The sequence below is a fragment of the Eptatretus burgeri genome, chromosome 11, assembly GCF_056783735.1.
Source record: "Eptatretus burgeri isolate ZD-2024b chromosome 11, Ebu_testis_v1, whole genome shotgun sequence".
In the NCBI taxonomy this organism is placed as follows: domain Eukaryota; kingdom Metazoa; phylum Chordata; class Myxini; order Myxiniformes; family Myxinidae; genus Eptatretus; species Eptatretus burgeri.
In genome coordinates, this window is record NC_140971.1 from 95,616,337 (window position 1) to 95,642,028 (window position 25,692).

Consider the following 25,692-nt stretch of genomic DNA (forward strand, 5'->3'; position numbering starts at 1 on the left):
GACCATCTCGTCTATGCGCGGCAGGGGGTAGGCATCGAGTTGGGTGAAACGATTGACCGTTTGGGAATAATCGACAACCATTCGTTTTTTATGATTCTGATTGGCGGTGACCAACACCTGTGCACGCCATGGCGAATCGCTCGGTTCTATAATTCCTTCTTCCAGTAATCGCTTGGTCTCTGAAGTGATGAAGTGCATATCAGCAGTGGTATATCGCCGCGATTTGATCGCTATCGGTTTACAGACCGGCGACAGGTTAGCAAACAGCTGGGGGGACGTCACTTCCGCGGTGGTCAAAGCATTTAAAATTAGACGAGGTTTGCTTCCTCCAAAGGGTATTTCGACGCTCGTGTGCTGCTTGAGGACATTATGACCCAGAATTACGTCTGCGCATAAATCACGAAGCACCAGTCCCCTTACATCCCGATGCGTGTACCCTTTTACGTCCAATTCAACATTGCAGTACCCTCGTACGCGGGACTGTAGTGATGTGGCGGCCATGCATACCGTATTGTCTGTTGGGTGGATCTTCCATTTCCTGCCCTTCACTAGCGAGCTGTTGACGAAACTTTCAGAGCTACCGGTATCAATCAGAGCCTCAGCCATATGCCCGTTAATTCGTACGTTGATGATAGCCTTGGATAGATTCCCCGGTGAGGCTGCAGTTAGTTTCTTTTGTGAGTAGAGAGCCGCAGAAGTGGGTTTATTTCTCCTTAGAGTAGATTTACATACCCTGGCATAATGCCCTTTCTTGTCACAATTCATGCATGTGGCATCTCTGGCGGGGCATTTGTGGCGGAGGTGTCTTTTGTACCCACAAAAGAAGCATTTACCAACCGGAGTAGTTGCTGAGGAGTTTGACGAGGTCTGGGTATCCGACTCCTCGGGTTTTTCTCCATCCCCTGTGTCAGGCTGTGTCTGTGTCTGTGGGGTTCCTTGAGTTTCCACCGTAGCGGCGTTCATTAGCAGCATCGGTGTCCCAAATGACTCAGATTGCTGCTGAGCCGTATCCATCGCTCGAGCCTGATTGACTACCTTTTCAAGAATGGGTTGCGCTTTCTCTAGTAAGCGTTGCCGTATGTGGGCTGATCTGAGTCCTTGGATGAATGCCTCCCGGGTCGATTCCTTTCGGTGTTCCTCGGTGTTTACGGCCCGGAAGCTGCCGTCTTTTCCCAGCTGTTTCAGAGCTTGCAGGAACTGATCGATTGTCTCCCCGGCTGCTTGCTTGCGTGTGTTGAGAAGATGTCGTATGTACACCTCGTTCTTGCGCTTCACGTAGAGCGCCTGCAGCACGTCGATCGCTGCTTCGTAGGTGTCACACTCCGAGAAGAGCCTGTATACGCTGGGCGAGACATGATTCACGAGGGCGGCCAATTTGTCGGCTCCCTCTTCGATGATGGTCAGATAGTGTGAGAAGGAACGGAACCAATGCGACCATTTCATTTCTGAGTCAGTCGCGTTTGGGTCTGCGTCGAACCTCTCTGGTTTGTAGATCTTGTCCATCGTTGGTTGAGAGAGCCGAGAAAACCAAATGGAATAAATTGAAATGAAAACGAGAGAAGAAGCTTCAGAGTGTAGGCTTTATTCCATTTGATTGAAGCCGCTTCTACGGGCACACCAGGGAATACATGCGCAGCAGGGTGTACATAAGCAGTAAGGTATACACGTGCAACTAATCACCGCAAAATAAATCAGTATAAGCCCGGAGTCCGATATACTCTCAATTCTCACCATTCAACGAGCACCAAGTGAACCGCCGCCGTAAACGACAATGCCCCTGGGACAATCACCCCCGACCGAGCGGAACCTTAGCTTTATCTATTCCGTGCTCGAGCCGTGCAACATGTGATCACACGTCACGACCTTCAATTCACCACACTTAGAGAGTGAGTGACGTCAGAGAGAGCTGTGGAGAAAGGGCGCCAGGAGGCGCCGGTTAAATACGTTTGAGCTGAAGAACCTTCGTGTGGGCTCACCTTGCTCTTACACCACGTGCTGCAATCTTACCAAGTTCAGGTGAGCCTTGGATACCTTTTTACCTCATGGATGCGCATGTTCGACATCGAGAACTTCATGCCGGCGGTAAATGACGACGCATTTTCTGATGTGAGGAAGCGCTTATACATTGCTTCTGTACACAGTACACTGCCTCGGAACTGAAGGGCAGCACGTATTCTATACCCTCCGGCTGATGGAGGACACGTACTCTGCCTCTGTGGGAACATTAACAACCTTTTTCATGCCGAACGATACAAGGTTCCTCAACGAGCGCAGAGACCGGTGAATCGTTTGTCGCTGCTTTACGTGAGATTGCGGTTAATTGCGAGTTGAGTGAAACCTGTCTGATGAAATGATACGAGATCAGCTCGTGTATAAAAAAAACATGCTCAAATTAGCTAAGATCCTCGTCCTCTTAATGATGACGTCATAAAAACGAATATGACGTCATTGTGAGGTATCAGGTTTGCGATATATTATCTGTGCTAATGCCCGGATTGATTCCCACAAACAAAATTCAAACAGCTTTCCTCGTTTCGGAGATAATGGGAGAGGCGATTTCCATTAGCGGCGATATTTTGACGTCAACTTTTTTTCTAGGATGAATTTCCAAAATCGGAGATGGTTACTGCCTGCGCGTGGGCTTTCTGCATATACATGGCAAGTTTCACGAAGATCCGAGGAAAACTCTGGGTTGTGAAACAAAAAAATGTCCAAAAATAGGAATGACGTCATAAATATTGATATGATGTCATAGTGATGTATCTATCATATGTGCAGTAATTCACCTCTGCTAATGCCCTGTTCGATTCCCGCAAACAGAATTCAAAAAGCCTGCCTAGTTTCGGAGATAATGGTATAGGCGATTTCCATGAGCGGAGATATTTTGACGTCATAACTTTTTTTTTTTCGGAAGAATTTCCAAAATCCGAGATGGTTCCTGTCTGCGCAGGGTATTTTTACATATATACGCCAAGTTTCAGGAAGTTTCGATGAAAACTGGAGGCTGTGAAACAAAACGGTCCGCAAGAAGAAGAGGAAGAACAACAACGTGAGTAAGATGAAATGAAAGCGAGGGAAGAACCTTCGGAGTGTCGGCTTTATTCCACTTGATGGAAGCCGCTTCTACGGGCACATCAGGGGATACAGGTGCAGCAAGGAGTACAAATGTAGCAATGTATACATGTGCAGTAGATCACCGCAAAATAAATCAGCAATTAGCAATTCTTACCATTCAACGAGCACCAAGTGAACCACCGCCGTAAATGACAATGCCCCAGGGACAATCCCCCCGACCGTGCGGAATCTTAGCTTTATCTATTCCGTGCTCGAGCCGCACGACATGTGATCACGCGTCACGACCTTCAATTCACCACATTCTCCCCGTCTTTAAAATGTAACTAGAGGCCCAACTAACGCACCATGATTACTTCAGCGCTATAGGAGTATACATTTCAAGCAACGCGAACTATCTAAACTACAGAAGCATACATTCCAAGCAGTGAGGATTATTTTGAGTTGTAGGAGCATGGTAATGAGCATCGATATATGATGTAATGAGCATATAGGAGCATGAGCATCGAGGATGCCGGTAATCCCCTTTACAGATCGAGTCGGCGAGGGGGTTTTATCCGTCGACCTCTCCGGGAGTAAATGGCGGTTTCACATGAGGGAGGCTTCCGATCCTCTTGGTGAGCCTCGACTCGTGCCGGGGATGACTCCCCGATCGCTCTCGGGTGGAACGCGGCAGCTCCGTCACCACCATTCCCGGGTGGAGTTCCTGAGGGGGAAACACCTGGGGAGGGAATGTCAGAGGGAGGAGCGCCAGATGGTGGTGTACCTGCGGGAGGAGTACCTGAGGGAGCCAAATGGCGAACCGACACAGTGGTCTCCCTGCCATCAGGAAGTCTGACATGAGCATACTCTGGATTAGTATCGATGAGTTTGACCTCCTCCACCATGGGTTCATACTTGCTTTGTCGTACCGGGCGTTTCATGAACACTGTTCCGGGATGGGTTAGCCAGTTGGGCACCGATTGGCCGTCAACATAACGTCGCTGGTGAGTAAACATTCGGTCGTGAGGAGTCGCATTGGTGGACGTGCAGAGCAAAGAGCGTATGGAATTCAGAGCGTCGAGAAGGGTAACCTCCCACTGCTCGGGCCCCAGTCCTCTCGATTTCAGCGCCAGAGTTACGGCTTTCCAAATAACTCCATTATAACGTTCCACCTGCCCATTACCCTGTGGGTTGTAACCCGTCGTTCGACTAGTTGCTATGCCGTGCTCTAGTAGGAATTGTTTTAGCCCGGCCGACATGAAACACGGCCCTCTGTCTGAATGTATGTACGAAGGTTTCCCAAACATAGCGAAGAGGTCAGGCAGACATTTCACGATAGTGCCCGAGGTCATATCCGAGCACGGAAATGCGAAAGGGAACCTTGAATACTCATCAACAACAGTGAATATGTATCTGTTGTCTGTCTCGGTCGGCAGGGGCCCTTTGAAGTCAATGTTTAGTCTCTCGAAGGGAGAAGTGGCCTTGATCAGTCTGCCAGATGCCGCGCCATAGAATCTGGGTTTTAGTTCAGCACAAACAGGGCATGAAGCATTCATTTGTTTAATATCTTCAATAGAATAGGGCAGGTTCTGTCTGCGCACGAAATGTGCCATTCTGGTTACCCCCGGGTGGCACAGAGACACATGGAGGTCTTGCAAAGCCCGACTGATTGTCGCCGAGCAGTAGACCCGAGAGAAGGTGTCTGCAGCAGGGTTTTCCCTCCCGGGCCGGTAAACTATGTCGTAACTATAGCAAGCTAGGTCTATCCGCCATCTCATAATTTTTTCATTCTTAATTTTCCCGTTATTTTTCCCATCAAACATGAATGCCACGGATCGTTGGTCCGTAACGAGCGTGAAGTGGTTTCCCAGTAAATAGTGTCTCCATTTACGTAGGGCTTCGACGATGGCGTACGCCTCCTTCCCTATTGCCGAGTGTCTCTGCTCGCTTCCAGAGAGAGTTCTCGAGAAGAACGCGACGGGTCGCCCAGACTGATTAAGCGTAGCAGCTATCGCGTGATCAGAAGCATCTGTTTCCACCACGAAGGGCACCGAGCTATCGATCGATAATACCACGGAATTACTGATATCATCTTTGAGGTTGTGGAAAGCTGTTACAACAGCGGCATCTGGTGGGAAGTTTTTGCAATGCACTAGGGGATGTATTTTCTCGGAGTATTGGGAAATCCATCTTGCATAGTAAGCGAACATGCCGATCACCCGGCGCATTGTCTGCAGGTCCTGAGGTGGGGGTAGCTCACGGAGTGGGCGCAATCGTTCAGGATCAGGCTTAATCGTGCCGTCGGCTATTGTGTAGCCGAGAAGGTCAATTGACCTTGCCGAGAATACGCATTTCTCGTAGTTGAGAGTCAGATTATATTTTCTAGCAATGCTCAAGAATCTGTCCAGATTCCTATCATGTTCCCTCTGATCCCTACCGCACACTGTGACATTGTCCACGTAAACAAAAGTGTCTTTGAGGTTTTCATCTGAGATGATGTCGTCCATAACTCGTTGGAAGCAAGCTACTCCATTCGTGACACCGAACGGAATCCTCCTGAATTGAAAGAGGCGCCTACCTGCCTGGAATGCGGTGTAAGGTTTGTCTTCCTCTCGGATGGGAATTTGATGATAGGCGCTTCGCAAATCGATGGTGCTGAATATCTTATAATTGGCCACGCGTTCGACCATCTCGTCTATGCGCGGCAGGGGGTAGGCGTCGAGTTGGGTGAAACGATTGACCGTTTGGGAATAATCGACAACCATTTGTTTCTTATGATTCTGATTGGCGGTGACCAACACCTGTGCGCGCCATGGCGAATCGCTCGGTTCTATAATACCTTCTTCCAGTAATCGCTTGGTTTCTGAAGCAATGAAGTTCATATCAGCAGTGGTATATCGCCGCGATTTGATCGCTATCGGTTTGCAGACCGGCGACAAGTTAGCAAACAGCTGGGGGGACGTTACCTCTGCGGTGGTCAAAGCATTTAAAATTAGACGAGGTTTGCTTCCTCCAAAGGGTATTTCGACGCTCGTGTGCTGCTTGAGGACATTATGACTCAAAATTACGTCTGTGCATAAATCACGAAGCACCAGTACCCTTACATCCCGATGCGTGTACCCTTTTACGTCCAATTCAACATTGCAGTACCCTCGTACGCGGGATTGTAGTGATGTGGCGGCCATGCATACCGTATTGTCTGTCGGGTGGATCTTCCATTTCCTGCCCTTCACTAGCGAGCTGTTGACGAAACTTTCAGAGCTACCGGTATCAATCAGAGCCTCAGCCATATGCCCGTTAATTCGTACGTTGATGATAGCCTTGGATAGATTCCCCGGTGAAGCTGCAGTTAGTTTCTTTTGCGAGTAGAGAGCCGCAGAAGTGGGTTTATTTCTCCTTAGAGTAGATTTACATACCCTGGCATAATGCCCTTTCTTGTCACAATTCATGCATGTGGCATCCCTGGCGGGGCATTTGTGGCGGGGTGTCTTTTTTACCCACAAAAGAAGCATTTACCAACCGAAGTAGTGGCTGAGGAGTTTGACGAGGTCTGGGTATCCGGCTCCTCGGGTTTATCTCCATCCTCAGTGTCGGAGGTGCCCTGGGGGGTTCCTTGAGTTTCCGCCGTAGCAGCGTTCATTAGCAGCATCGGTGTCCCATATGACTCAGATTGCTGCTGTGCCGTATCCATCGCTCGAGCCTGGTCGACTACCTTTTCAAGAGTGGGTTGCGCTTTCTCCAGTAAGCGTTGCCGTATGGGGGCTGACCTGAGCCCTTGGATGAACCCCTCTCTGGTCGCTTCATCTCGGTGTTCCTCGGCGTTTACGGCCCGGAAACTGCAGTCTTTTCCCAGCTGTTTCAGAGCTTGCAGGAACTGATCGATGGTCTCCCCGGCTGCTTGCTTGCGTGTGTTGAGAAGATGTCGTATGTATACCTCGTTCTTGCGCTTCACGTAGAGCGCCTGCAGCACGTCGATCGCTGCTTCGTAGGTGTCACACTCCGAGAAGAGCCTGAATACACTGGGCGAGACATGATTCACAAGGGCGGCTAATTTGTCGGCTCCCTCTTCAATAATGGTCAGATAGTGTGAGAAGGAACGGAACCAATGCGACCATTTCATTTCCGAGTCAGTCGCGTTTGGGTCTGCGTCGAACCTCTCCGGTTTGTAGATCTTATCCATCGTCGGTTGAGGGAGCCGAAGGGATCAAGTGGAATAAATTGAAATGAAAGCGAGGGACAAACCTTCAGAGTGTAGGCTTTATTCCACTTGATTGAAGCCGCTTCTACGGGCACACCAGGGGATACAGGTGCAGCAAGGAGTGCAAATGTAGCAATGTATACATGTGCAGTAGATCACCGCAAAATAAATCAGCAATTCGCATGGATTCCAGTATACTCTCAATTCTTACCATTCAACGAGCACCAAGTGGACCGCCGCCATAAATGACAATGCCCCAGGGACAATCCCCCCGACCGCGCGGAATCTCGGCTTTATCTATCCCGTGCGTGAGCCGCGCGACATGTGATCACGCGTCACGTCCTTCGATTCATCACATAAGACTTGGAGATCCTCCACGAGGATCTAAAAAAACCCCTCACAGCTCGTGTACGTGAACGGTCGCTTTTGGAACCGGAGCTCACACTGCAGAAAACCCTCGTAATGGCGGGACAAATCGAATCGGCCATGGAGGAAACAGAAGCGATGAAATGCGGCTCGTCGACGTCCTTTCACGATGCAAGTACAACACGAACACGACTTGCAAATCCAAAATTCTCACAAGCCCCACAGGTTACGCCAAGAGAGTACTCGTTATAGTTGTGGATCTGGAATACACTTGGCCACTGACCTAAGACGTCCTGCTAAAGATGTAGATTGCAGGCAGTGTGACAAACGTGGACATTTTGCTCAAGCGTGTCGCAGTAAAGGTCACCAACACCAAGTGTGAGAAGTGAGTGTGCCAGATGTGACTGTGTTTTAAGCATAAACACACAGACCTCTGAACCAATTAGAGGAAATCTATTGTCTGATGGGACGGGTATGCTCAGCTAAATTACTGGTGGACAACACAGGTTCAGTCGTTTCCATATTTCCAGAGTCTATCGACTTGGAGCATTTCAAGAATGCACTTCTTACAGAAGCAAAATTACACGAGGTGACTTGCCTTAAAAAAAACACCGATCGCTGGAGTTGATTGTCTTCAAGTGCAGGTGCGACACAACCATGTTTCTGTGCCAATCCAGCGGAAGCTTCGCCGTTTACCTTTTGCTGTCCGTGATGCCGTCTCGCAAGAAGTGAAAATGCTTCTCGGAGCGGGTATCATTTGAGAGAATTGATTCGTCCGAATGGATTTCACCTATTGTCGTTCCACGTATGAAAACGGGAGGTATACGACTGTGCGTGGATCTTCGTGAACCCGATAAGGCGATCGTAATAGACAGTCATCCACTCCCACATATTGAGGAGGTATTCTCAGAACTTTGGTGAGTGAGAATGTTTCCTACTATTGATCTTCAGAGTGCATACCATCAAGTGTCCTTGCATGAGGAAAGCAGAGACCTTACGGCTTTCAAAACACACGAGGGACTTTTCCGGTTTTGCCGTGTTCCTGATGGTCTTGCTTCTGCTCCCAATGCATTCCAGTGAATGATGTCACAGACCTTAGCTGACCAGGAGGGCATCCGGTGTTACCGAGATGACATAATTTTGTGTGCTTTGTCTCCTGAGAAACACGAGGAACGTCTTCAAGCTGTTTTCAATCGTATCCTTGATCAAGCAGGCTTAAAACTGCAGTATGAGAAAACTCATTTGAGGAAGGCTGAACTTTCTTTTCTGGGTCATGTGATCTCAGAAAAGGGTATGAGACCAAATGCCAAACATGTGGTGTCAGTAGCACAAGCACCACCCTCAAAGGATGCATCTGCTCTGCGTTCTTTTCTGGGTTTGACTTCTTGGTCCTCCAAATTCATTCCCAATTGTGCGACAGTCGTGGAGCCACTTCGTGCCTCACTGCGCAAGGATGCTGACTTCTCCTGGACCGAGGCTGCACACACTCGATTTGAAAGGATAAAAAAATGCAATGCTAACAGCCCTGCACTTGCTTTGTTTGACCCGGCTCTGACCACCATTGGGACGACAGACGCGTCTGATTTATGGACTCGGAGCGGTGCTCACTCGACTTCATGAGGACTCTACAGAGGAAACAGTAGCATTTGCGTCATAAACGTGAACAGAATGCGAACGCAAGTTCTCTACAGTTGAGAAGGAAGCACTCGCCTGCGTCTGGGCAATTGAGAATTGGCGTACTTACCTGTGGGGTCGGAAATTTATCCTGCGTAGAGACAACAGTCTACTGACCACACTACTGTCTTTGAAAGGTCTTGGGCAAGCTGGAATGAGAATTGCACGTTGGGCTGCACGCTTACTGTCGTCTAACTCCAAAATTATGTACAAACCTGGCCATTAAAATGTGACTGCAGACTGTTTATCTCGGTTACCACTCCCCATGACAGAGTTTTACCACGAACTGGATGCAGAAATGGTGGCTTTAGTGTCCGCTGACTCCGCTACTGTACCTGTGGAACAATTTAAGGAAACTTGCAATTGATGCTATATTCTACAGAACGTGTGAGGATATGTCTCCAGAGGATGGCCTTGCAATGTGAAGGGCATTGACCCAAATGTACTTCCCTACTTTCGCATTCGGAATGAACTGGCTGTACAGGAGGATTACTTGATTCGGGGCACTCACCGTGTGATTAGTGCCGACAGAACTTCAACCCAAGTTAATCCAGCTTGCCCATGATGTTTATCAAGGTATTGTAAGGACTAAACAAAGGCTGCGTGACCTACTGGTGGCCAAGGATGGACCCCCACGTGGAAGTTGCCATCAAGTCGTGCATTACTTGCCAAATGCATGATAAAACAGCTGTCGCTCGGGTACCACCTTTGCAACCAGTTCCGCTCCCTAATGCTGCTTGGGAAAAGCTTGCCATCGATATAGTGCGACCACTTGATAACGGCCAAATGGTCTGTCGCTATGTCATTACCTTCATTGATTACTTCAGCAAATGGCCAGAAGTGGCCTTTACGTCCCAAGTAACATCTGCTACAGTTATCAACTTCCTGATTACAGTATTCAGTCGTGAAGGAAATCCACGGGAACTTATCTCTGACAATGGATCTCGGTTTGTTTCAACTGAGTTTGAAACATTCCTGCAGGAAAGAAAGATCAAACACTGCCAGAGTTGTATCTATTACCCACAACCATAGACTCCTATAGAGAAGGACTGGAACCTCCCATGCTCGGGGTTTGGAACTTGAGTCTGAAGGATTAACTTGAGTCCGGGGCTAAAATGACTTCGAGAAGGGCTCGAGACACGATCTCGGGATCCATATAGGAGTGTTTGAGGACGGCGAGTTCAATAGTGTCATCTTCAACACCACCTGAGGTCATCTTCAAGGTCAAAAGGTCATATTTCAAGGTCAAATTACTGAATTTTGGTATTTTTTGCCCGTTTTTGTGTCTAACTTTATAAACGGTGAGAGATGGCTGATTGTAATGAGATGCAAGTGTGTAGAGCTGTCAAACTTTAATATTTATTGTCATATATTGTATTACATAAACATTATATGCATGTCACAACACTATGCCTATTAGAACTATGTCTATGTCTATTACTAGTTGGAAAGCTTTTCTTGCCTCCTGAGGCATCCCAAAGCTTTTTCTTTGTCACTTACATTGAGGACATGAGCTTTCAATAGAATGTTAGCTAAAGTATTACATGCAGCATTACTACGAGCTAAAGGTGCATCTCCAGACGATAACAGCTCAGCAAAATGAAATCGGCAACGCATTTTAGTCTTGTCATACAAATTATAGGCATTATGTACAAAAAAGACGGTTGACATAGTCGGCACACTCAATCCACCTCTATTCAATTTAACTAGAAACTCAGATGACACCTCGTTACCATCTTCATCATCAATGATCTCCTCCATACTAGTGCTATCGCCAAATTTATGAACAAGGTGTCCGGCCAAATAAACTACTTTATGCTTAAGGGCATCGTCAGACCCCAAGAGATCCTGAGTGTCTTGAGGAGTAATCTCGTCAATGAGTTCACTTCGCTCATCTGGATTTATGGAAGTTGTACAGTTCTTGTCACAATCAATCACACGAGAACTAGATTCGGGCATAATGTCATGCTTAATGAGTGTTTGCAAATTTACAATTTTAGCTGCAGCCATAATGTCAGCTACGTCAATGTAGAAGTTTCCACCGCTTCTTTGCCTGGCTTGGCCGAAAAACCTTTCCAAGGCTTCATCTGCAAATATAGGAGGAAGAACGTAGTCAAAGTCTTTCTCTGCCAGAAGCAATTTGGCAGCATCCACATTATTACGTGTGGACACAGTGAAGGCTTCAGCAGTTTGCTGAGTTAGCCTCAGCTTACGACCACCACCTCCTTGCCATGCGCAGGTAGATATAACTTGGCAGGCCTGCTCCAGCCTAGGGAAACTTGTACAGTCTCCTGTCCAAGGCTGTCTGAATTCGTCGCACAGATGGATAGCTGAGAAACGGTCTTTCACGTTCATCATCTTGAACCACTCACTCATTATCTGGGTGAGGATGATTGTGCCTTCGCTGATCCCCAGTGAATCCTTGAAGGTCTTTAAAGCAGCGACAGTCTTGTCATTGAACACTTGGCATACCAATGGTACGCTCTGGCGTTGAAGGGGCTTGGGGAAAACAGCGGTGTGCGTAAGCTTGGTTAAGCGAATAGGAGTAGCCCGGTCGATCTCATAAACCTTCTGAATATCACTCCAGTAAGCTTTGTACTCATTACCATCTACGACAAATGAGAGTGTCTTGCCATCAACAGTAATCCAGTTGTTGCGAACATTTTTGAAGATGTGCACGTAGTCGTACACTAAGAACATAGATTGCTCTTGAATTGACAGCACTTGGAAACTACCTGGTCCTCCAAGTTTTGAATAAACACTGCGGTTGGTATTGCAATTGTCACATATCAAAGAAATCACAGCACCGCCAGCACCAACTACAGCTGATGCAGCTTCGATAAGGAGTTCCTTCAGCTGATCTGCAGTTAGATTTTTGCAGGGCAAAATGCGTAGAATATAGCGTGGACCACCGAAATGGCAGGCAACTTCAACAACCATAGCATGTGAAGCAAGCATTTCGTGTTCATCACCCGCTGCTGAATTTTGAGCATATCCTCCAACATGCCCCCAGAAAATCGCAATGTCTCGACCAGCTTTACCTCGTCAAACATTAAATTGACCAAACGCTGCTGTGGTTTAAGCTGGTCGAACAAGGTTTTGAGGTTGGAGTCCTGCTGACTACTAGCAAGCATCCTTTTTACCTTTTTTGTTGATGGTGGAATGATTAAGCCGGATCGACGAATCATTTTGTATGCACTGGGTGATATGTTGTGAAGCTGCATTGTGAAAATCATAGTATCAGTATCAAATCGGCGACGATCAAGAGGTTTGAACATAAGATGCAGCTGTGACAGAAGGAAGGTGAAATGAGGAAGCTCGTGTCCCTCAGTCATCCAACAGAGCTGGCTTAGACCTCAGTCCAACAGAGCAACAACAGAGCCAGGAAAATAGGAGCTGATTTTAGCACAGAAGTGGTCGAAATCTTGGATATTGTCTGCAGCCTCATCAGCTGCCTGCGTCTTCTTAGCTCTTGATTCTGATGTAAAAGATGATGTTGGGCGTGGGGCTGAGGTCACCTGCTTCAAAGCTGATTTCGGTACTCCAGGAAATATTGATGGGGGTTCTTTGGGTCGTTTGCCACCCCGAACTGACACCCAATCACAATTGAAATGTGTCTCACAAATATATATACATATATATATATAATCCTTTAAGCACCTTGAGCTTTCTTTCTCATTTGGCATTGCCAATATCCATCTCTCCCTCTCCTCAGGATCGTTTGGGAAGGATATGACCTTTACATGAGGCATCCCATCATAGTTTCCTCTACAACCAAAGCAGCTGCAACGACATGGCATATTGTCACCAAAGCAGGAAACAACACAAAGATCCTGTGAGATCACCAGTTGGACAGTTTCTGAAAGAGAAACAAACAAAACATACATTAGTTAATGATGATAGAAATCAGCAAGTAGGTGCAGTAGGTGCACAATGTCATGTTTTGTCACAGACTTTAGAAAAGTTTTCCTCTGAGTTAGACACAAAAACCGGCACAAAATACCAAAATTCAGTAATTTCACCTTGAAATATGACCTTTTGACCTTGAAGATGACCTCAGGTGGTGTTGAAAATGACACTATTGAACTCGCGGTCCTCAAAAACCCCTACATGGATCCCGAGATCGTGTCTTGAGCCCTTCTAGAAGTCATTTTAGCCCCTGACTCAAGTTAATCCTTCAGACTCAAGTTACAAACCCTGAGATCGTGAGGTTCCAGTCCTTCTCTATAGGAGTCTATGTCCACAAGCCAACGGGGAGATAGAACCATTTAACAGAGTGTTTAAGCACTGTTTACATCCTGCAAATCTCTAAGGGAAGCCCTGGAAATCATTCGTTCCCAACCTCTTGCAAACATATCGAGCTACAAGACATGCAACAACTCATCAGACCCCTGCTGAACAGACCCCATGGAGGTACATTGCACACCAAGTTGCACATTGTGGACAGTCAAATCAGCGTACCTGCTGCAACACTCGAGGATGTGTGACGCTGTGTTCAACAGAAACAAGAGAAGTCTAAATGATACACAGACAAGCGTCGGGGAGCGAAACCTTCCACCTTCCAATGTGGTTCTTTCGTGCGAGTTCGGAAACCTGGACTTCACCAGAAAGTACAAAACAAGTTTACCCAACCCCTCAAGATCAGTGAACAGAGAGGTCCTGCTACCTTCAGACTCTCTGATGGTAAAGTGTGGAATGTAATTCATCTAGCAGCTGCGATTGAGACCTCCAATGGACTTTCTGCTGGAAGCACGACGGGTTCTGAGGACTATAGGACACATTGACCTGTCCAACAAATGCCTCCACAAGTTTTTGCCCCAGGTGTTCGTCGTGAGACGATATATCGTCGAACCCCTGATTGGACCAAGGACTTTGTCATGTGACATGTTATCTTGCATTGCACGCTGACTATTTTTGGGGGGTTTTCATTACCAGTTGTTATTTTAACGAAAAAAGCAATATGTGGAATTGGGAGTTGCATGAATGCATGATGAACCTTAACTGACAAGGTGGAACTGAGAGTGACGTCAGAGAGTTCTGGAGCCAGGGCGCCAGGAGAAGCCATTAAAAACGGTTGAGCTGAAGATCCTTCGTGTAGGGTAGGAGGGGGCTGACTTTGATGCACAACAAGTGCATAATTCAATTTGAATTAAACGAGTGCATGCCCGTACGTGCAAAAAAAAAAAAAAAAAATTTCAGACCGTGTGCCAGAAACAACAACCACAAGGCCGTTCCTTCGCTCTCGCGTGCCTGTACGTGTGTGGCCGTACGTGCGTGGCCATACGTGCAAAAATGAAAAAAAAAACTGTCAAACCACGTTCCAGAAACAACAACCACAAGGCCGTTCCTTCGCTCTCGTAAACGACGACTGGATTGGGGCATTGTGTTTATCTATAAATGCGGATAAGAAATCGAGAAATTATTAGAATACAGTAAGTCATCACTATCCGGAAGTCCGTACGTTTTAACCCGTAATGGGGAACGTGCTCTAACTTGGCCATAACTTGGGAGCCACTTGTCCGATTAATTTCAAACCTTGAAAAGGCAAACAAACAGAGATTGCTGGAATTATAGATAGAATATAGATACTGTGGGTGCAAGACTCCAAGCAACGTGTCCTGTCATTGGTAACCGAGGATCTTTTCCCCAACGGCCACGCCTACGCAGCAACGTGTCCTGTCATTGGTTTGGTAAATAAATGGCCATAACTTGGGAACCACTTGTCCGATTAATATCAAACCTTGAAAAGGCACATACTCAGGTCCCCAGCAATATACCTGGCAAGTTTCAATTAGATCAGACCAGTGGTTGTCGAGAAACAGCGATCACAGACACACAGAGATTTCTGGAATTACAGATAGATAAAGATTTTAAAAGTGGTACAAATTAATTAATTCCGGAATTTGCCGCCGTTTCACTGCACTTTACCCAGTGTCTATTACACCACCTTATTTGACGCGTCACAAATGTTATTCATGCCTGTTGTTTGTGTCCTTTATAACGTCTTTCAAAAGATGCTTTTTTATTGTCAAGTTTCCTGTTTGAAATTATTTTCAATATTGTTTCACTCCCAGACAGGCAGACAAAGTAAAAATGTGATCTCGCTCTCTGCGCACGTGTGGTCGGGACGAATTCAGAGACAAAGTTCGTTTTGCGATTCACGTTCAAAATATATCATTCAATTGAAATCAAGTTATTCCTCCATTATAAACTGATGTTTACAGACAGACACAGACTGACGGACAGGCATGAACCAATTGGGAATCACCCCGCTTTTCACTTCGGGTGTACGGGGTAATTCCCAAGTTGTCAGTTATGGGATAGTGGGGAACTTCTGAGCTATCTCGCCTGGGTTGGAATCCCGACCCAGCGATAAACTACCATCCTGGAGTTTGATGGGCAGTGTAATTCATTTCATGATGTCGCCATTGTGAAGAGTAGGCGAGTTATCGCAGGCATCCCAAACAAATTACAAATAGCTGTTACCTTCGTTTGAACGTCAGGTCTGGCCAGCAGGTTCGGGATGGACTTGGGTCAAACACGTTCCTCTGCCGATCACAAAACGTGGGAATAATTGGGGGAGTAGTAGTAGTCGTAGTCATCAAAGTTGTTGGTTCATCCTTTCAGCAAAATAATGATATGCAGAAACACCAAATATTTATTTTAAATATTTTCTTGACCTTGGAATAAATGTTTATTTTCCTCATTTCAGGGATCCATTGTTTTCTTTGAGTTCAGCAGAGAGTGTGTCTGGACATTTTCCCCATTTCCTTTTGACATGCTCTCACATGCATCACGAAAAGAAACCTTCTTGGGTAGCACTGTGAACATTCGCAGCTCTTTCCACTCCTGTCTGGTGTATTTCCTGTGCAAAGGACGTTCTGCCCTTTTGCATATCCTGTTTGTAAGCTCGTGTCCTCCATGAGAATGCCCCGTGGTTTCTCCCATTTGCTTTGCTCTCTGTGTTGTGGATCTGGAACTAACCCTTTGGGAACTATAAGGTGTACAGACTCCATGTCTCCACGAGTGTCGAGCCATGAAAACGGTCCCTGTGCTCCACCCGTTGGTGGAGACCTCGAAGTCGTGACCTTCGTGTGGATCTTCTTTGAGCAAACATTGAAAGCCACTCGGGCATGTCCACCTGGACCGTGGTACCTCCTGTTGTAGGTGTGAGTTTTGTTCTCTGCTCTCCTTCAGGTGCTCACCACATGGGATCAACTCCTCATTATGTAATGGGCCAGTCGTTGTGCTCTATGATGCACAATGAGCCAGTAGTTGGATTGAATGATGTGCAATGAGCCAGTAGTTGTTTACCATGATGTACAATGGGCCAGTAGTTTTATTCCACGATGTGCAATGGGCCAGCCATTGTATTCCATGATGTACAATTGGCCAGCATTTGTGTTCCATGATGTACAATGGGTCAGCAGTTGTGTTCCATGATGTGCAGTGAGCCAGTCGTTGTGTTCGATCCTGAATTTGGTTTTTAAATTTGATTATTGGGTGTTAGGAAAGTTAGGTAGTCAGACCCAGGATTTTGAAAGAGGGGTAGGAGGGGGTTGACGTGTGAAAATCTAATGGAAAATGGAGCCAGCACCACAATGAGAATTGGACACTTCAGGTAAATGGCAGAATAATTTTTTTATCTTTTAAGACAAAGGAATGAATATAAATGACTGCTAGGATTAAACACCAGACTGGAGTAAAACCACAGGGATTGAACACCCCAATTATGGAGTAAAACCATGGAGATTAAACACCCTAATTATGAAGTAAAACCATGGAGATTAAATACCCCAATTGTGGAATAAAACCATGGGGATTAAACACCCCAATTATGGAGTAAAACCATGGGGATAAAATACCACACTATAATAAAACCACAGTGATTAAACACAACAATTATGGAGTAAAACCATGGGGATAAAATACCACACTATAATAAAACCACAGTGATTAAACACAACAATTATGGAGTAAAACCATGGGGATTAAATACCAAACTATAATAAAACCATGGGGATTAAATACCCTAATTATGGAGTAAAACCATGGGGATTAAACACCTCAATTATGGAGTAAAACCATGGGCATTAAATACCAAGGGGATTAAACATAAACCAAGGGGATAATAAAACCAAGGGGATTAAACACCCTAATTATGAAGTAAACCATGGAGATTAATTACCAAACTATAATAAAACCATGGTGATTAAACACCCCAATTATGGAGTAAAACCATGGGGATTAAATACCAAACTATAATAAAACCATGGTGATTAAACACAATTATGGAGTAACACCTGGAGATTAAATACCAAACTGTAATAAAGCCATGGTGATTAAACACAATTATGGAGTAAAACCATGGCGATTAAATACTAAACTATAATAAAACCATGGTGATTAAACACAATTATGGATGAAAACCATGGAGATTAAATACCAAACTATAATAAAACCATAGTGATTAAACACAACAATTATGGAGTAAAACCATGGGGATTAAATACCAAACTATAATAAAACCATGGTGATTAAACACAATTATGGGGTAAAACCATGGGGATTAAATACCAAACTGTAATGAAACCATGGTGATTAAACACAATTATGGAGTAAAACCATGGGGATTAAATACCAAACTACAATAAAACTATGGTGATTAAACACAATTATGGAGTAAAACCATGGTGATTAAACACAATTATGGATGAAAACCATGGAGATTAAATACCAAACTATAATAAAACCATGGTGATTAAACACAACAATTATGGAGTAAAACCATGGGGATTAAATACCAAACTATAATAAAACCATGGTGATTAAACACAATTATGGAGTAAAACCATGGTGATTAAACACAATTATGGGGTAAAACCATGGGGATTAAATACCAAACTATAATAAAACCATGGTGATTAAACACCCCAATTATGGAGTAAAACCATGGGGATTAAATACCAAACTATAATAAAACCATGGTGATTATACACAACAATTATGGAGTAAAACCATGGGGATTAAATACCAAACTATAATAAAGCCATGGTGATTAAACACAACAATTATGGAGTAAAACTATGGTGTAAGTTTACTCACCCCAATGGAATATGACCACGAGATTGAAACACTGGACATGTAATTAAATATCACACGATTGCAAACGAAAACCAAGAGGATGAAATCTTGAAACCCCGGACTCATAAAATAAAACTGGAAGGGCACTCGGTAGAGCGCATACCTCCACCACGTAATGTCTGATCCACGAGAACATTTCGGGCCCAATACATGTTTGAAATATCATGCCACACAATACGACATCGATTTTGGCCCTGTCTCTCTCAATGGCGAAGAATCACTTTAAAAATTAAATAATTCTCTTATTCAGATCTTCACCAAAATCGAATGATTTCGTCCTTGTGACACACCCAACCCGTCCACCAAGCTTCATGCGAATCCGTCCCCGACTTTTTGAGATATCCTGCACACAAACAAACAAACGGACAGACATAAAGGAGTGAAAACATAACCTCATTCACCTTCGGTGGCGGACATAATTCAAGAAAACCTTTTCTACGATAGGTAAATGGAAAACCTAAATTTGAAAACGTGGAGGAAGTGGATAACCTGTGGGGTGCTTGTGGCGGGAAAGCGTTTGGGTGCTTGGGTTGAACCGTGTGTGGTAGTTTGTGAGGAGGGAGACCTTGTTGGCTGGAGCTTGATCGGTCCGGGAAGGATGGCATTGGGGTTTGGGGAGGGATCGGTGTTCGAGGGCGGAGGTAAGGGATTGGGACAAGCTTGGGAGCGGTATTTGGAGGCGGAGTTGGGGTTTGGGGGGAGTGGTTGGGGGAGGGAGAGCGAGAGAGAAGGGCCGCGGAGATCAGCCGTAGAAGCCGGGATGCGGCGCAGCTGAAAGCTCGGCCGCTATGGCCGCGTTTGCGGGTGGCCCCCGGGGCCAGGTCGCGTCCCCACCAGCGACCCCACAGCGCTGTCCACTATGCCGGGAACACTTTGGTTTCCGGGCTGCTGGTCCACTCCGCGCCTTGCCGTGCCTGCACGCTTTCTGTCCTCCGTGCCTCGAAGCGCGACGACGCCGGGACGGACGCCTCGCCTGTCCCACTTGCCATCGTGAAGCGGCGCTCGGCGAAGCGGGAGTGAACGGCCTGCCATCGGGACTCCTGCTCTCCCGCCTGCTCGATGCCGCGGGACTCGCGACCACAGGCAATGGGCGACCACGCTCGCTGCTGCCCGCGGGTAACGGTGCCGGACCGGGGTCTCCCGGACCCCTGAACGAAGGAAACGGGGCCTGGGAGTCCGGCACCGTGGCGATTCACAGCATGTCACCGTCGGACTCACCTCCGGGAAGTCCGGGTGCGCACGGCGGCGGCTCGGGCTCTGAAGCGATGTTGAGGACTCCTGTTCGCTCCCGGTCGGTCGCCGAGCCCGCTCCACTGCTTGACCACTTCCACAGCAGTCTCAGACTTCGTGGACCTCCCGGGCCTGCAAGTCGTCCGCCCGGTCCCGCCGCCTTTCCGCGACCCTCCCTGGTCTCTTCGCTTCCTCTGTCCGCCATGAGCACCCTCTCCGCTTTGGGAGACCGAGGCCCATTGTGTTTGCATCACGGAACCGAGGTGAGCCTCGCTGGACCGCCGTGGAAACGGCGGTGCTTGTGGGTCCAGTGTTGAAAATCACGCTATAAATGGCTGTGAGTTAACGAGGGTCACCGATGACTGTGACCTCGTGGAGATGTCACCATTGTCGCGATTTGTTTGTCATTGGTTTCCCTTCATGGGGTTTATTTAATACGTTTTTTGACAAGTGCCCAAGACCCGAGGTTGTAGACCGCGTTTTCATACCGTTACCCTGGAGTCCCGTGAACACAAGCACAGGTTCGTTTGTTTGTCCAACTTAATGTATCTACTTATTACGTACGCACGTTTGTACTGAAGGTACCACCAAGTTGTGGTGGCTGACCAGCAGGAAAGGTTCGGCTCCGACGGTTCGACCGCCGCTCGGTCTTCATTTCGCACTGCAAGCATCGTGTGTCAGGTCTCCTCCCAATGGGGAGGAGACCCCGTGACCGCAACGTACCATCCCCCTGCCCAACAGCCTCAGTGTCAGAGGTGCAGGAGATCATGGAGGACGAGCAAGTCACGAATTGTGAACTCACAGTTTACAAGTTTATACCCTTATAAATAATGACATTTCTTCCAACATAATGAGAGCAAAACAAAGATGACGCATCAAGGACAATGTGGTATCTTGTGAGTGAGTCATTGATGTGTTTATGCACATTATCGAGTCGGATATGACACCATGCTCAATTGGGGCGGGGGGGGGGGGGGGATGAGTGGAGATGTCAAATGTGGTTGGGAGAGATAGATTTGGGAGGCAGGAGGTTGAATCGTGGGGATTATGGGGTGTCGTGTTGGTAGTGTTGTTGTTGCTTGCTCATCCATGTCCTTGGGTTTTGTACATGTGCGCTTGTCTGATACAGTGCGGAGTATGTGCAGACATTCATGTCGGTGATGTCCGACACGCGAGCCATCGGTGCGATATTTTCTGAAGGTTCATGGTAGGTATTCTGTATGAGAAATTTCCATGCATCCCCTCACTGGAGGAATGTCCGAGTCATTTCTGAGACCAGGTGGCCCGTTGTTCCGTTGGACCAAATTTTCATTGGTCTTCACTATCATGGGCGATTTTGCTCGTCTGGATAAAAACAATAGGTTTCTCGGCCTGGAGGGCCTTGGAACCCAAATATTGATAATAATTCGAGGACTTTCAGGGTCTTGGTTGTCTTAAGGGTCTTGGGGATCTGAAACGGTCTTCAAAGGTTGAAAGGAAGTCAGCAGTCTGAAGGTACATTCCAATAGTATGTAATTAATTGATGTACGAAATTAGACACAAAAATCATGATACACACACACACACACACACACACACACACACACACACACACACACACACACACACACACACACACACACACGCACACACACCCATCTCTAAGCTGTCTATCTTGAGTTGAAATCTCGACCCATCTATAAACTGTCATCTTGGTGTGTCACTGACAGACAAGGCAATTCATCAATGTGTGTGCCGTCCCTCGGATGGACATTCAGCTGGGCGTCCTGTCTGTTGGCATGAGTTGGTGTCCTTTGCGAAGAGTAGGCGAGCTATCTCCGGCACTGTGAACAAATCACAAATCCCTGCAGCAAACTTTAAAGTTAGGGAAAAGGTGGAGTCCCCGTCGATGTACACGTGTTATAAAGGAAACTCCATCCGGGTCGAACTGTTCACTTTGGCAGAGCGAGGTTGTTGTGGTCGTACACGTGACGTCATCTCACAATGCCATCGTACCACCATGTTGGAGTCTCGTGAGGTGTCAGTTGAAAGACTCCTCGTCGGTGTCTTTCACGAAGAATGGGAGAGTTATCGCCGGCACCAAGCTACAAATTGCTGCCAAAATCAGATCCCGTGGAATGTCAGGACTGGCCAGCCGGTTCATGAAAGACTTGGGCCAATATTAACTACCGCATACCCTACAGGAAGGTGGTATTAATTGGGGCCATTGTAAGTGGAAGTAGTCGTAGTGAGCCCTTTGGTATTGGCTGTTGTTGACTTGACGCCATTGTGTCCATGGCAAGGTGTGGTTTTGTTGAGTGTGAGTGCGAAGTCAACTAAACGGAATTGGATAAACGGTGTGAACAAAACATTGAATTATATAATTTGTTTTGTGAAAATGGCTAGGTGTTGAAATTGAATTTTTATATATTTTTATTTTTACGGGGAATCGTGTGCAGAAGCTCTTCGGTAGCGTTAAGGTTTATTGCTTATATTATGAGACAGTTAAAATATACTCATGGGAAATGGTGATTTTAATTGAACATGTCAGGAAAACTCTGAAACGTAAAAATAAAGATGCAGAAAAACCTAACATTTTAAACTCCAACTCCAATCCCGACCCCAACTCCGACTCCGACTCCAACTCCAACCAAGAGGCGGACTGACCAGTTGGCCATTCCAGCACTGACCGAGGGCCCGGCTCATGAAAGAGCCCGTGATGAAATCGGAAATGTTTGTGTTTTCAGAAATCAGAATGGGAAAGCAGGGAAGGTGATTTTTCAAACGTCTATTTAGACTTAGTACGGGACGGTATCGTAATTGGTGTTCTGGTTGAAAGTCGATTTCAATTGATTCCTGAAAAAAAAATTCAACAAAGTTACTTGAACGAACATTTACCGGAGGTTAAAGTTACACTTTCAAACTTTACAGAAAACTGTGATTAACCATAAATGTGCGTTACAAAAACCTGGGTCTGCACCCGCTTCGTGAAATGTTTTTTTATTAACCATCTCCATTCGTATTTTGTTAATCTTATCGAGAAATAGCTCGGTGTTCATTTGACGAGGGTGTAAATTGACTCGGTCGGTCCGATCATCCCGCTATCTATTTCATTGTAGATCATTCGGCTAAAGTGACCTTTTGTTTTCCCATGTTTGTTGTGGGAAACTTTTATTTCACGTTAAGTGTCATTCCAAAATTTTATCTGGGAGTCCCAAAGACCAATTTTTCCCGAGGGCCCAGAATGCCGTCAGTCCGCCCCTGGCCTAACCCGAACCATAACGGTGGTCAGCATGTACGGGTTAGCATGCCACGTAACCAAAATATCCTCGTCAAATGGGGCCCTATTTGAGACAGCGCCAGTTAGCACGGTCACACTACAGCTTGTAACCAATATTCTCATCTCATGAAGCCTTTGTGAAGGCCCGGTCACACCTTGACGTTTTAGCCAGCGATGGCAACGTATTAAAATGTATGTAAAATGCTGGCTTACGTTGAACTTTTGATGTTTTTTTTTAAAGATTCGGACGTATTCATAACGAGTTTGTCGTATGTATAACGCATTGGTAATGGACACAGAACGTTTCGTTGTGTTATAGATAACTTATACCAACGAATGCTGAACCTGTTGTCAGTCTTCACAACCGATGCCCAACGATAGTCTAACTTAGGCATAGCGCGTTGCACGCATCGCCGTGACGTAGCCTATTAAAAGGCTGACGCACAACGATTCGAATCATAACTGCCGTAGAAATGGAAGTGACAACGTCGCGGTCACACCTTGGCGATCTTGCCAGCGTATGCCGACCTAAGAAAAATGTGTCTAAAACGTTGGGGCATGTCAAATACGGTACGAGTAAGTTTGGTATACGTGAGTAGAACGCTAAAGCACGCTATCATACGTCGTAGTAAGTAGAGTACGTCAAGAAATTTTAAACATGTTCAAAATTTTTGGACGTACTCGGCGTATGACACACGTTCCGCATGCGATGGGGATAAGTTTTACACACGATATGTGGACGCTTACACACGTCCACAAAGGCGACTTATAAGCTACTCATAAGTCGAAACACGTCGCGGTAATGTCTTTTTTACTCGAAACTTATTTCTAACTTATGTTTGACGTGCTTTGAACCAATTCTTTACGTAGTCCCAACACACATCGACGTATGTAGACGTATTCCAATGACGTCTTCCGGTCGACAAAAATAAATAAATTAACGTGTTTCTAGCTTACAACTGCCATATAAAGACGTGTTCCCAGCGGTTTTGGGAATTGGTATATAAAAATGCTGCTCATAAAAGGGGAACCCAACAGTGTATTCGAGTCCTTTTTGAGTCGATGTCCATGTCAGCAGAAACAGTATCAGTATCAGTATTAGTATTAGTATTAGTATTAGTAGTAGTTTGTTCATGTTGGCAGTAGTAGGTGAGTGTGAGGGGGAGGGTGTGGGTTATGATGGATGATGGATCCTCCTTGCGTCCGCGTGTCCACGGGTAGGAGACATCTTTTCACCATTGTTCGAAGTTCTTCGCGGCTAATTTTTTTATGGGGCTTTTTCAACAATGAGCTATAGCTTGTTTTTACGATTTAGGTCTATTCATAACGGGTTGGACAAATGCACAATGAACTAATAATGTGCATAGAGTGCTTTGATTACTTATAGATACGATATACCAACGAATAATTATCGTGAAGCCGGCGTTCACAAACTATGCCCAACGATAGCCTAACTTATCCATATCGTGCGGCAGTTTATCTTTGCCGGTGACGTAGGGTTTGCTATTCATAGGCTGCCACTCAACGATTTAAATGGCTGCATCTCCACTATTGAAAGTAGACGCTTGAGCTCAACAATTGGATTTTTTTTACACTCAACGACTTTTAAACGGTACCACTCAGCTATTTTCATTGTTTACAATGAACGATTTAAATTGCTGTCACTCGCCTTTGTTTTTTGACGCTGGGGTTTTGAAATTTGAAGCGTTTCTTCTGAACGTGTTAAAACGCTCAAACTCGACTATTTTAAATAGACGCTGCCGATGGACAATTGGAATCATAGCCAAGCTAGACATTGAAGTGTGAACATCCTCGTCATGCCGAAGAAAAGTTTGAAGAATGCTGCAAATAAGTGTCCTGGCCGTGGCCGTGGACGCTGACGCAAGGACGATCCATTATACCGACGTCTTTCAGCCTATGAGTAACTTAAAAGTAACGTCTGTCGACGTGTGGCAACGATCGCGTAACGTGCCAACAACACGTTAATCATAGGTTAGAAATAAGTTTCGGGTACACTAAACATTACCTCGGCGTGTCTCAACTTATGATTAACTTACAAGTAGCATGTGTTGACGTCTGTCAACGATCGCAGACCGTGCAATACAACTTGTGGCCAGCGTAGCGGAACGTGTGAGTCATACGCCGGCATACGTCGTGAAATTTCAAGCATGAAAAAATTTGAGGACAACCAAAAAGTACAACGTTTAAAGCCAACGTACAACGACGTATGGCAGCGTTTTTCAGCATGCTCTCAATGTTATCAAAACTTACCCATAACGTATTCAACGTGTGCCAGCGTTTTAGAAAAAAAATTCAAAAATCGGCATATGTTGGCTAAAACGTCAAGGTGTGACCGGGCCTTTAGTAACGTGAAAACAGAGTGCAGGACCTAAAGGGGTATATGCCATCCAACACTCCACCGCTTGATACTTTAAAAGAGAACAGCCCTGGCTATCGTGGCTCCGGTTAGCACGGCCCTGGTTAGTACCACCCTGTTTAGCACTGGCGCGGTTAGCACGGCCCTGGTTAGTACTGCCCTAGTTTGTGTGGCACCGTTTAGCAGGGTTCGGTTAGCATGGCCCTGGTTAGTCCTGTCCCGTTGAGCACGGTCCCAGTTGGTACAGCTTGTAACCAATATTCCCATGTAATGAGGCCTTGGTTAATGTGGATCCTCACGGTGGTGGTTGTATGTGGGGGGGAGGGTGGGGAATGCTTTCTCACACTCTGCCCCCTTTAAAAAAGAGAATGTTTACCCTTTTAGTAAATT

The 25,692-nt window shown here is 46.1% G+C and overlaps 2 protein-coding genes across 5 annotated transcripts in view; one reads left to right on the forward strand and one right to left on the reverse strand.

The window, feature by feature from the left end:
* Positions 1-10,181: 10,181 nt before the first annotated feature.
* On the reverse strand, positions 10,182-20,365 carry LOC147017699 (uncharacterized). Of its 3 annotated transcripts, none has more exons than XM_085847505.1 (3): positions 20,235-20,365; positions 18,695-18,779; positions 10,182-13,151 (listed from the first exon to the last, which is right to left on the reverse strand). In XM_085847505.1, exon 3 carries the CDS (start codon positions 12,248-12,250, stop codon positions 10,733-10,735), a length of 1,518 nt encoding a protein of 505 aa, XP_085703631.1. In that variant the 5' UTR covers positions 12,251-13,151; positions 18,695-18,779; positions 20,235-20,365; the 3' UTR covers positions 10,182-10,732. The 3 variants fall into 3 exon arrangements, with proteins under 3 accessions (XP_085703631.1, XP_085703632.1, XP_085703633.1); XM_085847506.1 differs by lacking the exon at positions 20,235-20,365 and adding an exon at positions 18,926-19,170; XM_085847507.1 differs by lacking the exon at positions 18,695-18,779 and having other exon boundaries at positions 20,235-20,330.
* TRIM71 (tripartite motif containing 71) overlaps positions 19,132-25,692 on the forward strand; it is a 110,883-nt gene continuing 104,322 nt past the window's right edge. For both annotated transcript variants that reach the window (XM_085847502.1, XM_085847503.1), the window contains exon 1: positions 19,132-19,929. In XM_085847502.1, coding sequence (XP_085703628.1) covers positions 19,225-19,929 — 705 coding nt within the window. In that variant the 5' untranslated portion in view covers positions 19,132-19,224. The remainder of the gene's footprint in view (positions 19,930-25,692) is intronic.